At 42.5% G+C, this 14,579-nt stretch overlaps 1 protein-coding gene across 1 annotated transcript in view; it reads left to right on the top strand.

Annotated features, from left to right (window-relative positions):
• Window positions 1-2,776: 2,776 nt before the first annotated feature.
• RGS7BP (regulator of G protein signaling 7 binding protein) overlaps window positions 2,777-14,579 on the top strand; it is a gene marked incomplete at both ends in the record, with an annotated part of 41,821 nt that continues 30,018 nt past the window's right edge. The window contains 2 exons of the mRNA XM_080363005.1: window positions 2,777-2,935; window positions 5,670-5,836. Coding sequence (XP_080219131.1) covers window positions 2,777-2,935; window positions 5,670-5,836 — 326 coding nt within the window. The remainder of the gene's footprint in view (window positions 2,936-5,669; window positions 5,837-14,579) is intronic.

Genomic DNA, 14,579 nt, shown 5'->3' with positions numbered 1-14,579 from the left:
GTTGCCATCCATTAAACATCAGGAGATGAAGCTAGAATAAGGCCATTTGTGACAGGAGCTCTAGTTCAGACAAGAAGAAAGAATCATGCCTTACTCTATTCACGAAAGCATTGCAGCACATATACCTCCGTTTCCTCAAGACTGCATTTTGTTTCCTGGTGGTATGGACTTTCAAACTGGATCTTATTGCTCCTGCTGCCTGCCCTGCAACAGCATTTGGTGGCTTATCCTGGAGCCCTTTGCCCCAGCCCAAGAACTGGCATGTCTACAAAAGTAATTATTTCTTATGCATCCCAGACTGACTTGGTCCCTGTCACTCCTGCTTCTCCAACATAATTCTGGGGTGCCATCAAGTTCATCATGTTCCATGATGATTTCAGAGGTCAGATGGAAAAATTATGAAAACATGTAGTCTTATAAATTACAGAAAGAATCACCAGATCCACTTCTAAACGTGGGCACACTGAAGCCACATTTAATCAGGACTGAACACACTGTAGGTCACCAGGACTTTAGACTGTTCCAGATGTTGGCTGAAGGGCCAATCTTGGCTGTGACTCGGCTTTATAGAGGGCAGATACATCACCAGGAACTAATCTCTTAACTGCTTTAAAAGTCATTGTGACTTCTAGCATTGACTTCAAGGGACCATAACTTCAGCCAGGTAACTTACAAGCAAACATGCTGCACTGTTTTGTAGGATTTTTTTTTTGTTGGTTTTAGTATTAGGATTATTTCATTATTGCTATTACTGTAACTCTTAATAAGACTGGAAATAGACTGAAATAAGACTAGGACATGTGATTAAAATGATACATGAGCAATGATTAAAACACTAGCATTAATGTGTCATAGTAATTTTCCTTTACAAATATATGTTTTGTTCTATATAGATGTGAGGATGTGTTCATTTTGCTTTTTGACAGTATTAAAATATTTTCCTTGTCATTATATAATGACTTGTCTGTATATGGAGGCAATATGATGTCCTGGCTCAAAGCTTGTGTTCCTGCAGCACCACATCCAAGCATTTATCGCCTATGAGTAATTGAAATAAGTTTACTAAAAAAAAAAAAAAATCCTTAAAAATAGCATATGCAAACTGCAAGTTCTTGCTTTCTTGCTGCTTTGGATGCTGAAGATCTAGTAGTATGTTTACAATGCTAACATTATAATTGCAAGGTCATTTTAGTTTTAGCTAAAGCAATGACTGCTTGCAAGTCCTGCAAACCCACCAGCACTAATATACATCCAGTACATTCCATTTCTGGCAAAACAGCAGACTAATAGGCCACATCCAGACTCAGGTAGAACCAAGCTGTCTGTGCAACAGTAGGGCTCAGCACAGCCTGAAAAAAGCCTGTTGGGCTGCCGGAGTGCCATCACTGGTATATTCAATCTCCTTGACTGGGTTTCTGTGTGTGAGGTCTTTGGCGTTCCCTTGGTATCAAGAACATTACTGAAACATAAAAAAACTTTTATTTAATGTCCTGAAGAAATAAAATTATACCAGAAGAGAGCCAAGCAGCCACAGCTATCTGGCTATAGAGAGGAACAGGACCAGCCCTGAAGCTGAAGGTGGCTCAGAGTGTATGATGTCCCAGGGCAGTGCAGTCTCCAGGGGAGCCTATGGGAAGTGGCGGCAGACACAGCGTAGTCACAGCCCCACAGCCGCCAGCACTGGATGGGCTGGTCCTGAGGCTTTTGGGGACTGGGCATCACCCTGTTGAACTGCAACTGCACTGTTCTTTTGCAGCATGGAATTAACATTTATTATTTTATCTTTTCTACAATGAACAAATACAATCTACAGTGTAGTTGCACCGCACCCTCCGAACATTTTTTTGAGCCCCAAAGCAAGATTTTTTTTTTTAATGAAAGAAAACAAATTTGAGCAGCGAACCAAATCGTTATTAAACTGAAAAATGCTTTCTAAGTACACGTCCTGAAGACTAGTACCAACTCCGGCAAAAGCTGGACACGCGATGTGCTAACGCCGACGGGAGAACCGCCCCGGCGGCCCGGGCCCGGCTACCGACGCGGTTCCGGCCACCCAGAGCGTAAGGCGCCGCACAGCTCCCCCCGGGGCGCGCACCGGCAGGGCGCTTCGCCCCGGCGCTGACCCGCCTCCCGCGGCAGCCGGGCGAGGCGCCGGCGCTGGCGGGGCCGGGGAGCGGCGGGGCCGGGGGGCGGCTGCCGCTCGCTCCCCCGCCCTGTGGGGGCGGTGCGCTATTGACGGCGTCAGCCCGCCGGGCCTCGCCAGCCCACCGGCCCCTCCGACCGGCTGCCGGCTCCCGGCGGGTGCTCGGGTGAGACGCGCCGCGGGAGAGCGCGTAGTGGAGCGGCGGGGCGGGCTCTCCTGCCGGGAGCATCGGGCAGGTGTCGGCGGCCGCTGGATGGGAGCCCTTCTCCGCCGGGCACGGCCGCGCTCGCTCTCCCCGCCGGCTGCGGGCAGGAGGACGGCAGAGCATGCCACCGGCGGGGCGGGTCCGCAGGGACTGACATGCTGCTGAACGAGTGAAGGCGCCAGCCACTCCGTCTCTCCGCGCGGTAGCGGAGGCGATGCTGCAAGGCGCTTCCCGGGCTCTCCCGCAGGCTCCCGGCGATCGCCCCCAGCAGCCGCGCTCCCTGCCGTGAGCCGCGCGGTCCCGGCCGGGCCGAGGCGACGAGCGGCGCGGGCCCGCACCCCTGCTCGGGGCGGCGGCGGCGGGGAAGGCGCTGCCCGCGCCCGCGGGGCCCCGCGCGGCGGGCGTCTCCGCGCGGCGGATGCGTGTGCATGAGCGCTGCACCGAGCGGGCGCAGGAAGCGCCCCCGCTCCGCCGCCTCCATCTTCCAGGGCAGCAAGACCCCGCCGCACGGCCGCGACAGTGAACGCCGGGGCAGCAGCTCCGAGAGCGCCTACCAGACCCAGAGAGCCCTGGATGACTGCAAGATGGTGGGTACCACAAGTGGGCTTGCCTCAATTGTTATCCCTTCCGAGTGTTCTCGTCGCTGGCGGCGGCGCTGCCCCTCCCGCCAGCTTGCCTATTCCCATCACGTGCAGTCGCACTATTTTTAAAACTGCGGTCCCCGTCGGGGGTGCTGCCCCGTAGCCTAACTCGTAGAGCGCTTCGAAGGCGGGAGGGCAGGGAAAGTGAGAGCTGTGGGGAGCCGGCCGGGTGCTGCGGGACAGGGCAGGGACCAGAGCCCTGGCCCGGGCACACGCCGCCTTTGCCGTGCTGCCAAGCAGCTGGAGTTGCGTTTTGCTAGAGCCGGCCAAATCTGTCCCTAGACTCGCACTAGCTGAAGCCTAAATAGGTAAATAGTTGCCTCCACTGCATCACTGCACTCTCGGCTTGCTAGCTGGTGCTGCAACCACACTCTTCCCCTAAAATCCTACTAAAACAGGACTCAGAATTTGAGACTCTGAAATTCCATCCCTGATAGACATGATACCTGTTTCCAGACTCCCCAGAGTAGCTGGTTGCAAGTGTAAAACCTCAGATCAAGCACCCACATCCATGTTAATATTTTTGGACTGTCACATTATGATATGACATGTTTCTCCATTCATATTAAAAATGCTTGGATCCTGACACTTTCCTCCAAACCGGCTCCATATAGCCCATAGCTGGCTCCTTGAGCTACAGTCAGCTTGACATTGGGCACCAAAATTGCTTCTCTAACCAATGACTGAAATAGAAAACAAATGAAGTTGCTGTGCTACTTTGCTTGAAAAATCTGGATCTAAAGCTGTCCAGTAGCATTAGGAATGTACCTGCTACTTCTGTTCTGCCATATCCTTGCATTTTTTTTCCCTCTTATACTGCAAAATGTGCTGGCAGATATCCACTCTGATACTTCAAAATTGGGAGCAACTCCCAGTGCACCCAGGAACAAAAGCTGCCACAGTAGCTCTATAAATACACCCAACAAGTGGATCCTGCTGGGTCCTGCCTTTTTTCTCATTCCCAACAGCATAATGCAGTTAGTTAAACAGAAGTGCCAGCTCTATAGAATTCACTGATCAGAAATAAAATATGATTTACAGATGGGTTGTCAAGATGCAGTAAGAGTCAGGAGATAAAACCAATGTGGCTTTTTTCTGTTTCACTGTGTTGATGCTGCAACATCAGTGTGATTTTGTTTTCATTGGCAATGCTGAGGTGGCTGAATGTGTCCTCTGTTCAGACAAGGGATGTCAGGTGAGAACTGGTAAATGTGTGTGGCACAGCCAGTTACCACTTGCAGGATAAAACGCTTTTCTCTTTTTCTTAATGCAGAATAATTACTCGATGACACAACGTAGTAGTGTTTGTTTGTTTGTTTTTTCCCTCTAATTTGCTTTCATGCGTGGTCTTAAGCTACAGAATGAGAGAGTTGAAGCTAGGTTTAGCAAATACTGTGCCTGGGGCTTTGTTTGGTGTGTGCTTTTGATTTTGTTTAGGGCTTGAGAGTAGGATGGTGCAGATGTACTGAAATGCACTGGGATTGTTTTGCTGCTCCAGAAGCAGAGAAACCTATTAGCTACTCTTATAATGAAATTTAAGAAAGTATGGCCTGGAAAACAGGTCCTGATACTGCATCTCAGTTATACAGAGTAGTTACAGTGGGATGCATGAAGAGACAGAATGTAATACTGCAGGGAGAAGCAACTTATGTATTTTCTGATCATGAGAATTGGAGAGCTTGACTTTAAAATTTGGTAGATATAATGGAATCCAGGTTTTTAGAAGACTTGGATGTTGGGATATGTTGAACTCCTCGTGGTAGTGATGGCTGCAGAATTACGAGCAGTTGCTTTTGTCTGTTTTTATGTAGTTTGGAAATTGAGGTCAAATTAGCAAAACATGGGTAAATAAATACTCTGTTCTTATTGCTCCATGCCTTCCACCCCCATCACCATGTGGAGCAAATGGTCTGACATGCTTTCTTTAAGAAGACAGCAAATGCTTCATTTTCTTAAAATATAATCCCACCTATGTGATCAGCAGAGCTAAACAAAAATTATTTTTCCATCAATCACTGTAGAAGTTACCTATTAATCCACTAGCATCCATGTGTATGTGCTGGATATTAGGTTTCTGTAACAGTTGTAGTGTTTATTTACTTTTGTCTGTTTTCCCCCCTCCACAATGGAAAAAGTGCTTTATAGAATCCTAACTGGAAAGTGCCTATCTCTTTCATCTTCTCAGCCAATAACTTCAGATGAATTTTAAGTCTGAAGTCTGGGTTAGAGGCCAATGACAGAACAGAAATAATTACAAAATAAATTAGCAAAATTGCCAGTGTAAAAGCAAATGCTACCTTCAAGTCCCTAAATGTACTGTTAATCAGCAAGCAGGAGGGGCAAGGGTGATAATTTCTGGAGATACATTTGTCTTTTATCATAGCAAAAAATGACCTCATGCTACTAGTAAAACAGCTGCTTTTTTGTCTGCTTTATATTTACGACTAATAAACACTTTCAGATATTAGAAACAGAAACACTACCTTCCTGCAAATGAACAGAAGAGGCAGCTGCCATGGAGGCCCTAAACACTTACTAAATCTTGGGCACTTGATCCTATATGCCATGAAAGTGGGAGCAGCATGAACAAGCCCTATATTGGGCACGTTTTTTACAATCTTGATTGTTTTCATTAGTGTAGTTAAATGTCTCATGTAAGTAAGTCATCTTTGTTTTTCAGCTTGTCCAGGAGTTCAATACCCAAGTGGCTCTGTATCGGGAGCTGGTTATTTCCATTGGGGATGTCTCAGTCACCTGTCCATCTCTGCATGCGGAAATGCACAAAACTCGAACCCGAGGATGTGAGATGGCCTATCAGGCTCATCAAAAACTAGCAGCAATTTCTGGGTAGGCATCTACTTATGTTTAATTGAAGCTGTACTTATGTGCACGTCTTTGCTAAATACTACATTAGGGAACTTTCAGCGAAAGCATTGACTTGTGTTTCTGTTTTCAGCATAGAGATGTATGACTGCAAATTTTACAGAATGCTCATATCCTTATGATAGTGCAACTTTGGGTCAAATCCTGGTTGCCTTAGCAAGGTGGTATCCTACTGGTTTCACTGGATGCTTCTATGTAAGGTGAACAGGATTTTACTCTGTATCACTAGACAACTTATAAAGGATCTAGGGAGAAACCTTGTGTTTCAGGCATGAAATAGCAATAGCTTTCTGCCCAGTCCTTCATTGGTTATACCTAATTGAACACTTACAGACAACTGGCTTAGCTCAACTAGAGAATTAACAAAATTAAATGAAAAAAATAATTAGGTGAAAATTATGTAAGGGGAGGAATACAAATATTATTGTGAAAACTTGTGTTTACATTTTATATGGTTTTAAATCCTTCTTTGTGTTGATTGGAATCATAAAATTATTTTGGTTGGAAATGACCTTAAGGTCATAGAGACAAACTGTTAACCTAACACTGAAATGAAGACTGAAGCTATGCAAGCATATAATATTTTCATTTATTCTTTGATATTACATTACATACATTCCTTCCATAGTGACAGAATGGATCATCACATACTTGAGACTATGCCTCGTTACAAGATAAACTAGGGTAAATACGTGTGTCTTACAAAACGGGAATTCATGCTGCTTACACAATGTCTAATTATTTGCGGATTCTTCATATTAAGGTGACTGGGGTATTTGTATTAACACATACACCTTCTAAGTTGTATCTGACTACACTTCATCAGAACTTTGTCCACCTGCCTTGTCCACGATAAACCATTGTGTACCACTGAAAAACAGCTTTCTTTTTTTGCAGTTCTACCTAGTGCCCCTTGTAGTTCTTTCACCACTTTGATGTTTATGAGAAATCTGTCATAGGTTTAGTATATAAGGGAAGACCATACTAATAAGCTAAACAGAAGAAAACACTAGTTGGTTATTTTAGTAGAACTGTCAGTATTTATAGATGTAATTTTATGCAAAGACTCTTGAGTTGTTATCGTAGCTTCTGATTGTTCCTCAGACAGGTGCTTTACGTTCCGAAAGTCTATGAGGATTTAAGAAAAAAACCAAAACCAACAACAAAAAAAACGCACAAAAAAAACCCCCAGCAACAACAACAAACAAACAAACCACAAAACCACAACCAAAAGATACAGTTCTTTTTAACCAGTGTACACTACCTCAACATGGTAGCACTGAAAATGCGGAAGCAAACAGTAGTAAAACTGATCTTGTGCACCTTTAGACTCGAAAGAGAGACCAACATAAACTAAAATAATACTTCTGAACAGCAGAACCTAACTCAGATTTTTTTAATCTTATTTTTCCCCCATAAAGAAAACCATCAATATTTGCTAATTTAGAAGTATAGAGTTTTTTAAGTAATCACTTCACAACTGGGAGTCTGTCATATACACAAAGATGTCCTGAAGGTTGTGCAGTTGCTGCGAGATTGACATTTAACTAATCTAAAACTGTTTTAAATAACTCTGATAATAATGTGATATCCGTAACAACTGGTAGGTGTTAGAAACCCTCTGGAGGTTACTTGTTTGGTTTGACAGATACTTTGCAAGATGTGCTTCACATCCCCATTGCCCTACAGCTGAAGAAAGCCGTACAAGCCAACTTAACTGGTTTGGTGTATCTGAGAGTAAAGATGGGTGACGAAGATTCAGTGTAGAAGAGAAATAGGAGAGGAGTAATAAATAGTCTTAGAGGTTCAGTCATTATTTCAAGAGGAAGAACTGTGTTGTACAGATGGCATAAGATCTGGAATGGGAACAAAATTTGGTAAGAAGAAAAATCATCAGGGAGAAAAATACATGGGGACGGGAATGTATTAAATTATCCTCAGTATCGAGTGATCAGGATTGTAGTGCATTGCTTAGAAATCACTGGTAGTCAGCAGGTGGGACAAAGGCTCATTTAGCTCATTACTTTAGTTCAAAGTGCACAGCACTGGACTGTGTGAACTTCTGGGTAACATAACAAATTCTGTCTTCCAGAGCTTGTTAAAGAAACACGATTGCTTTCCCACCTAGAAAGAATGATAGCAATTAGCTAATTTTGTTACTAGACTATGAAATTTCATTATATATATCAGCATTCTGTTAGTTAAGGTCATCAGTAACGTTCAGTTAGTCTCAAAGTGACATGCGCTGTTGCAGGGCACTGAGTTTCTTTAAAGAAACTGGCATCACTGTCTAGGACAACATTTAAGTTAATTAATCTTGTTTGTACTGATGTCTTCTTTGGAATATTAGCAGACAGCTTCATTTTATGGTTCCTGTTTGAATACATCAGGATTTGAGACTCTTAAACACATTCCTGATTCAGGCAGATAGAAGGAACACCTGTTTCCCTACTTAACTCACGTGTTCTGCAAGACTAGGGCAAATAAAAAAAGGTACAGAGACTCAGAAGGAAGTAAACAGGAACAGGAACTAGTGGTGAGAAAAATAGCTCTGAAAGAAAATTTGGGAATTGTGGGAATGGAGAGAAATGAGGTGGAGATAATGCCTAAGGAATTAAACAGGATAGACGTCATGAGGAGGAAAAAGCTTTGATTATGGGCATATCAGTTCTGGACATCAGAGTAGGACAGTGGTATAATATGGACAAGAGGAGAAGACTGCAGTTGTAGCTGTAGGAAAAGTATACAAGGATAATGCCATCAAAAGGATCTTCAGCTAGGGAGATCAAGGAAGTGAAAGCCACACTTAAAAGAGAGAAAGAAAAACAAAGGAGATTATGACAAAGATAAGGAAGTAGCAAGGAAACATAACCCTTATGAATTACGTTTACATTCTACGTGGTTTTAAATCCTTCTTTGTGTTGAATAGAATCATAGAATCATGAAGTTTGAAGTTTCCACTGCATTATGACGTTTGCACTGCATTAGACTTTATCACCTCATGGAGCTCAAATCTGACAGCTGCCAGTAGCAGAGATTTCGTAAAAAAGCGTATAAAAAACAGGCTGTGTGTAAAACGATGCTTTCAATAGAATACTTGCCACCACCCAGCAATCTGTACTTTAGAGATTATCTGAGCCAAAGGCTGCATCTGAACAATTTGTGTCTGACAAATACGAGTTCTCACAGAAGATTTCAGGATTTGTCTAAATATCAAGGTCTTTTACTCAGAAAACACTAAGGATTAATAATGACACCTTTACACTGTGGTGTGTTTAAAAATGTTACAAACCAATTTACTAAAAAAAACAAACAAAGCAACCAACCAGCCAGCCAAAAAAAAACCCACAAAAACCCCTCACCAAGTGATTATTGAGAAATTAAACTTCAGATTCAATCTCCAACTTAATAGATCCTCATAACTATTACATGCTCTTAACTTACTCTATTGTGTATTTTTCTTGTAGAAATAGGTGGATTTTTATCAAAGGACAGATGCAGTTTACCAACGCTATCATGGCCTTCAGAGAATAAAGATTAGAAATAAAAGTAATTTAAATTGAAATATCCTAGTTCTAGTTGATGATCTTTTAGGAATGCAAGTAAAAGTAAACTCTTCTTTCAGTGTTGGTTTTCTCAGGACCTCAGGTCAGTTTCTGTTCATGACACTCTTACTAAAAATTCTTAGTGATTTTTAATGAACTGTATTCTAAAGAAAGTGAGTAAGGTTTGGTCCTTTCACTACATTTTCTGCTCTATTAATTTATCAGAAATTAAATATTTTGAAGTAATTACATGATGCACCCTTGCAGAGTCAGATGTCATGATCAAAACTGGAGAAACTAAAGCAGCAAGAAAATGAGTCAGCATGATTTTTTTTTCCGAAGGAAAATACTTGTAATAATTGGAAGATGGGGGGAAAAAGTGAAAATTTGTATTTTCGAATACATAATTTATGGGATGGTAAAGACTGGTGTCATTTTAGAAGTCATCAAATAAAGAGTCAGCCTTATAGGTGAAGTTCACTAAGTGTGGGATTTAAATGGAAAGATACCTCAGAACTGTATTTTAAGATACAGGTCTGCACAACTGGGTACACACTTTTGTAAATGTCCCTTTCATATTCTCAAGCACTTGATACGCTTACATAATGCAAGTACTTCTGTGTGCACTTGGCACACTGAAACCAGAACTGGCAGTATCTCTGTGACAATCTGATATATATGTTGACAGTGTCTTTTTTTTTCATGAAATGAAACTGTGAGAGGAACTCAGGGTTGCATGGCAGTGTACATCTCTGTGAACATAGCTTTGAACATGGTTGTCCTCTGTTGTTCAGACTGGTGTTGCAAAGTCCTGACTCTAAGGAGGAGTAAACCCATACACCAGGACAGGCTGGGGGACAAACACCTGGATAGCAGCTTTGCAGGAAAGGACCTGGGGCTTTCTGGTGAACACCAAGTCAAACATGAGCCAGCACTGTGCCCTTGTGGAAAAGGGGGCAAACAGCCTACTACGCTACATTAGGAAGTGTTGTCAACAGGTTGAGGGAGTTGATCCTTCCGTCTACTCAGCACTGTTGAAGCTGTATCTGGAATGCTGGCTCCAGTTCCGAGCTCCCTCGTAGAAAAGAGAATGGCAAATACTGGGGCGGGTCTGGTCAATGGCCACGAAGATGATGGGAAGCATGCAACATCTGATACACAAGGAGAGGCTGACAGACCTGGGATTGTTTAGCTCGGAGAAGGCTTGGAAGGGGATCCTGTCAATGTGTGTAACAAGTATCCGATGGGATAGCGTAGAGAAGACTCTTCTCGGTGATATCCAGGGCAGCAGGCACCAGGCACAAACTGAAATACAGAAAATTTGATTTAAACATTTTAAAACCCCTTTTTTACTGCGAGGTTGGTAGAATATTGGAATAGGTGCCCTAAGAGTTTGTGGAGTCTCCATCCTTGGAGACACTCAGAACTCAGCTGGACAATGGTCTTCAGTAACCTGCTGCTTTGAGCAGGAGGGTTGGACTAGATTAGTTCTAGGTGTCCCTTCCAGCCTGTGGCAAAAGTCACTGTAAATCTTTTCACTGGGAAGATTCCAGGATAAAGTTTCCTGGCATTGAGGTGCATCTTTTACTTTTATAAAAGTTGTTAATGTAGCTTCCCCTGAGTTCAAGAAAAGCTAGAGAAGCAGAACTAAAAATCACGTCCTGGTTGCATTCCTGTCGTTATTGCAGTGGACAAAAATGTTACTCTAGTGTTGCTTTAAGTATGTAGTTTTAGGTAATTTCTGCTCTTGTTTTCCTTTGCAATCTATATTAGATTTCTGGCATTCTCCATAAGCAACAGAGAGTAGTTTCTCAGACCAAATTAATATTCGATTAGTTCCTAAGGTTTTTTTAAAACATTCTATTGGCACACAATTGTAGCCAAATTTGCATTGAAATGTCTGGGTTTTCCCCAAATTATGACACTTTAAAATTATGATCTGCTTTCTAAAGCACACAAGCAAATTAGACTACTCCAAAATATCTTACAAATTAAAAGGAGACACCAGGCTTAAAACTTGATGACAGCTGCATTAAAACAGACATAATAGAAACCATTTTAAGTGTTTAACTCAGATATTCAATAAAGCAGCGCTGGCAGGTGGTATAGCTGAGAGAAACAACACACAGCAACACTTAGCTCAACAGGGAAGAATTTTTATAATCACGATGCCAGCAGATAGAGCAACACACTAGCCTCTGCCCAGGCTACATACTAGCCAAGCAGCATGTATGGGGGATCTCTGCCCTCCCTAGATGTCTTGGCAATCACTGCCATTGTACTCCTCTAACTGTATGTGTCAGAGATGGGGAGAGTGGGATTCATGTCGATCCCAGGAGTTCTGAATTACAGGCATTGCCCCTGTATCCTACTTCAGTTAGCATTGTTTCAACAGCCAGATGAAAGTTAAGAATCAGTCAAGCTTCACAGAGCTTGCACCGTGATAACCAGAATGTGGCCTGATGAGAGTATAGTTAAATATTAAAAATAATGTGATGACATCTAAGAAAGCAAAGAAAGCAGTTAATATTCACTGCAAGAATCAATAGTTACACATAATAATACCAACAGTATAGTGCCCCCTGAATGCATAAGGGGATTTTTTTGCCAGAATATTGAAGATATTTGAAACAGTAAGACCATAAAATCTGGTCTTAAAAATGCTATTAAGTAAGTACAAAATGTTGATATTCTTCAATTCTGAAAACTGTTGGAAATATAAAATTTCCCATTTGTACTCAACAGGCATATACTAAAATAATCTCATCAAGTTGTTCCAATCTGGCAAGGCAGATTCCATAATTCTTATAATCATTCAGCAGCACCTTACTCAGCAAGTTGTCGTGATGACTGAAGTGGGGCTGTCCAAAATGATAAAAGTCAGGGGTACCTTTGTATTCCTTTGAAGAAGAGCTTTCAGGTTTGGGAGCAAGTTCCTTCCTGACCATTCTTGCCATACAAAGTCTCGTTTTCACTCAGCCTTTACATTCAGCTTCTGTAAACAGTAAATGCAACTTTCTTAAATGGTTTCAATTTTCTTGAGATTTTAAGCATATCAGATTCTAAGGGCAAATTCTGACTGTGTTTGTTCCACTTCATTTGGAACATATTCAGTGATTTGTCAGTCGTGAAGTGGCTCCAGACTTGCTACAGTGTGTCAGAGACTGCACCTGTTCCAGTGACTCAAATCCCATTTTGACTAAAGGGAGTTGGTCTACATGGGAATGTTTTGGAAAGCAAGCTCAGAAATTGGTATTTTGTGAACATGATCTTTATGGACAAACTAGCACATGATAGTATAGTAAATATACCCTATCTTACTCCTTTCTGAAGGGGATAAGACGCACATATATTGTTCTTACTAGCTTCCTTTGCAAAAAATTTCTCTTAATTATGCAAGCCATGTGCATATAAAATGATCAAAGTGACATTGAAAAGCTAACACCATTTTCTAGGGAACCGAATTAAGGTGGGTTCTGTTGTTGAGAGTATAGCCTGTTTACTCAATTTAAGTTGCAAGTTGAAAAATCATTTAAGTCAGGCACCTCAGGTTCTAATAGGCGAATTCAGAAAGCAGATCGTGGAGGAGAAAACAAGGTTACTTACTAAAGCTAGAGATCTCAAAATAGCTAACCTCTACAGACTCACTTTTCCTTTGTACCTTTGTCTCTGGAACTGTGCTCTAATAGGCATTTGGGATTTGAAGACACAAGGTATTAATATCTCCCTTTATAGATGTATCTTTCATAACTGGAGGCCAGATTTAGTAAAGGGCAAACATACCTGTAACTGAATTTAGCATTTACTTCTCTGTGTCCAAAACAGCAATTCTGAAAAACCTGAAGGTTCTACATCTACAGTGACACGATGTAACTTAGTTTTGACAAAGTGGAAGAGATTATCGCCTTGCTTAATGATTAAATCTCATCAGCAGGCCAAAGTGAGGCGTTCTTGCTTGTCCATATTCTGGTGAGGTTGATGCCATATGTGCTGTCAGAACACCCTCAGAGCCTAACACACACTGACAGTTTTGAATTCCTCACAAAACATGGTGGCACTTGCCTCTTTCTTTTAAACACAAGCTGAAGGTGGATCAAATTAATTTCTAGACCACTTGCACCTACCTCCCAGAAAAATGCCCTGACTACAGTCAGGGTAAAGCAACAGCTAAAAGTAGGACGGACATCATCTTAGTCAGTTATTTGCCCCTTTCTTCCATCTCAAACTCAACTAGCACATTGGCAGCACCTCCCAGTGCAGCACTGATGAGGAACAAGGACTGCACATGCTGGGTAAGACAGGTAAGCCTGTCTCGTATGTGAAGGGTCCTCTAACAGAAGAGATGCTGTGTCCCAGCACAGGAGCCAGGGACTCTCTCTGTGCTCAAGGATCCCCACAAATAGCCATATTCTCCCTGGCAGGCATAGAGCAACACAGCTTTTCCTCTGTGATGTGACCTGAAGCTGTGAGGTAACTGCGGGGAAGGCGGGGGCACGTTGCCATTGTGCGTGCCGTTGTGTATTGTGCACAAGGGAGCAAAATGGTTCAGAGGTCTGCTCTGTACTTGGGTTTCAAGCAGTGCCACTGCAGGTAAACACATCAAGGAGATGCCTTGGTGATAAGGAGAATTTGCATCCCAGTCCTTGCTCCCAAGACTTTTTCTGTGCTTTAAGCAGATAAAACCTGTAAAGATGCCGGGGAACAGAGGTTCAGAACTCACATAAATACTGACTGAGTACTCTTCAGTGTTCTGCATCTTCAGCCTTGTGAACTTAAATTCATCTACACAGTACCTTGGTCTAGAGCTGGAGTAGGCTGCAGCTTTAGGGTGGTTAGGCTTCCATTTTGACATGCCTTCTGCATTCAGCATTCCATTCTGGACCTACAACTCCAGCCTGGAAGAGGATACCAAAAAATAAGGCATTGCTGTATTTTAAGTCCTTCACTGGAATGCTCTTCTCTGCTGTGCACAAGCAGCATTCCACTATGGTTAGATTCCAGAGGATTTGTTTTTCTAAATATAATTTGGGAATAATGGGGTATTCTAGCTGTAGGTAAGCCTATTTATCTGTAGCAATTGGTGAATAACTACTCGGTTTTACACTTCTGTTTTGAGCTATATGAACCTTTTACATCAGAAACTAAAGTGAAGGAAAACAACA

This window comes from Nesoenas mayeri (genome assembly GCF_963082525.1).
Source record: "Nesoenas mayeri genome assembly, chromosome: Z".
Lineage (NCBI taxonomy): Eukaryota > Metazoa > Chordata > Aves > Columbiformes > Columbidae > Nesoenas > Nesoenas mayeri.
This window is presented reverse-complemented; position numbering and strand designations above follow the sequence as displayed.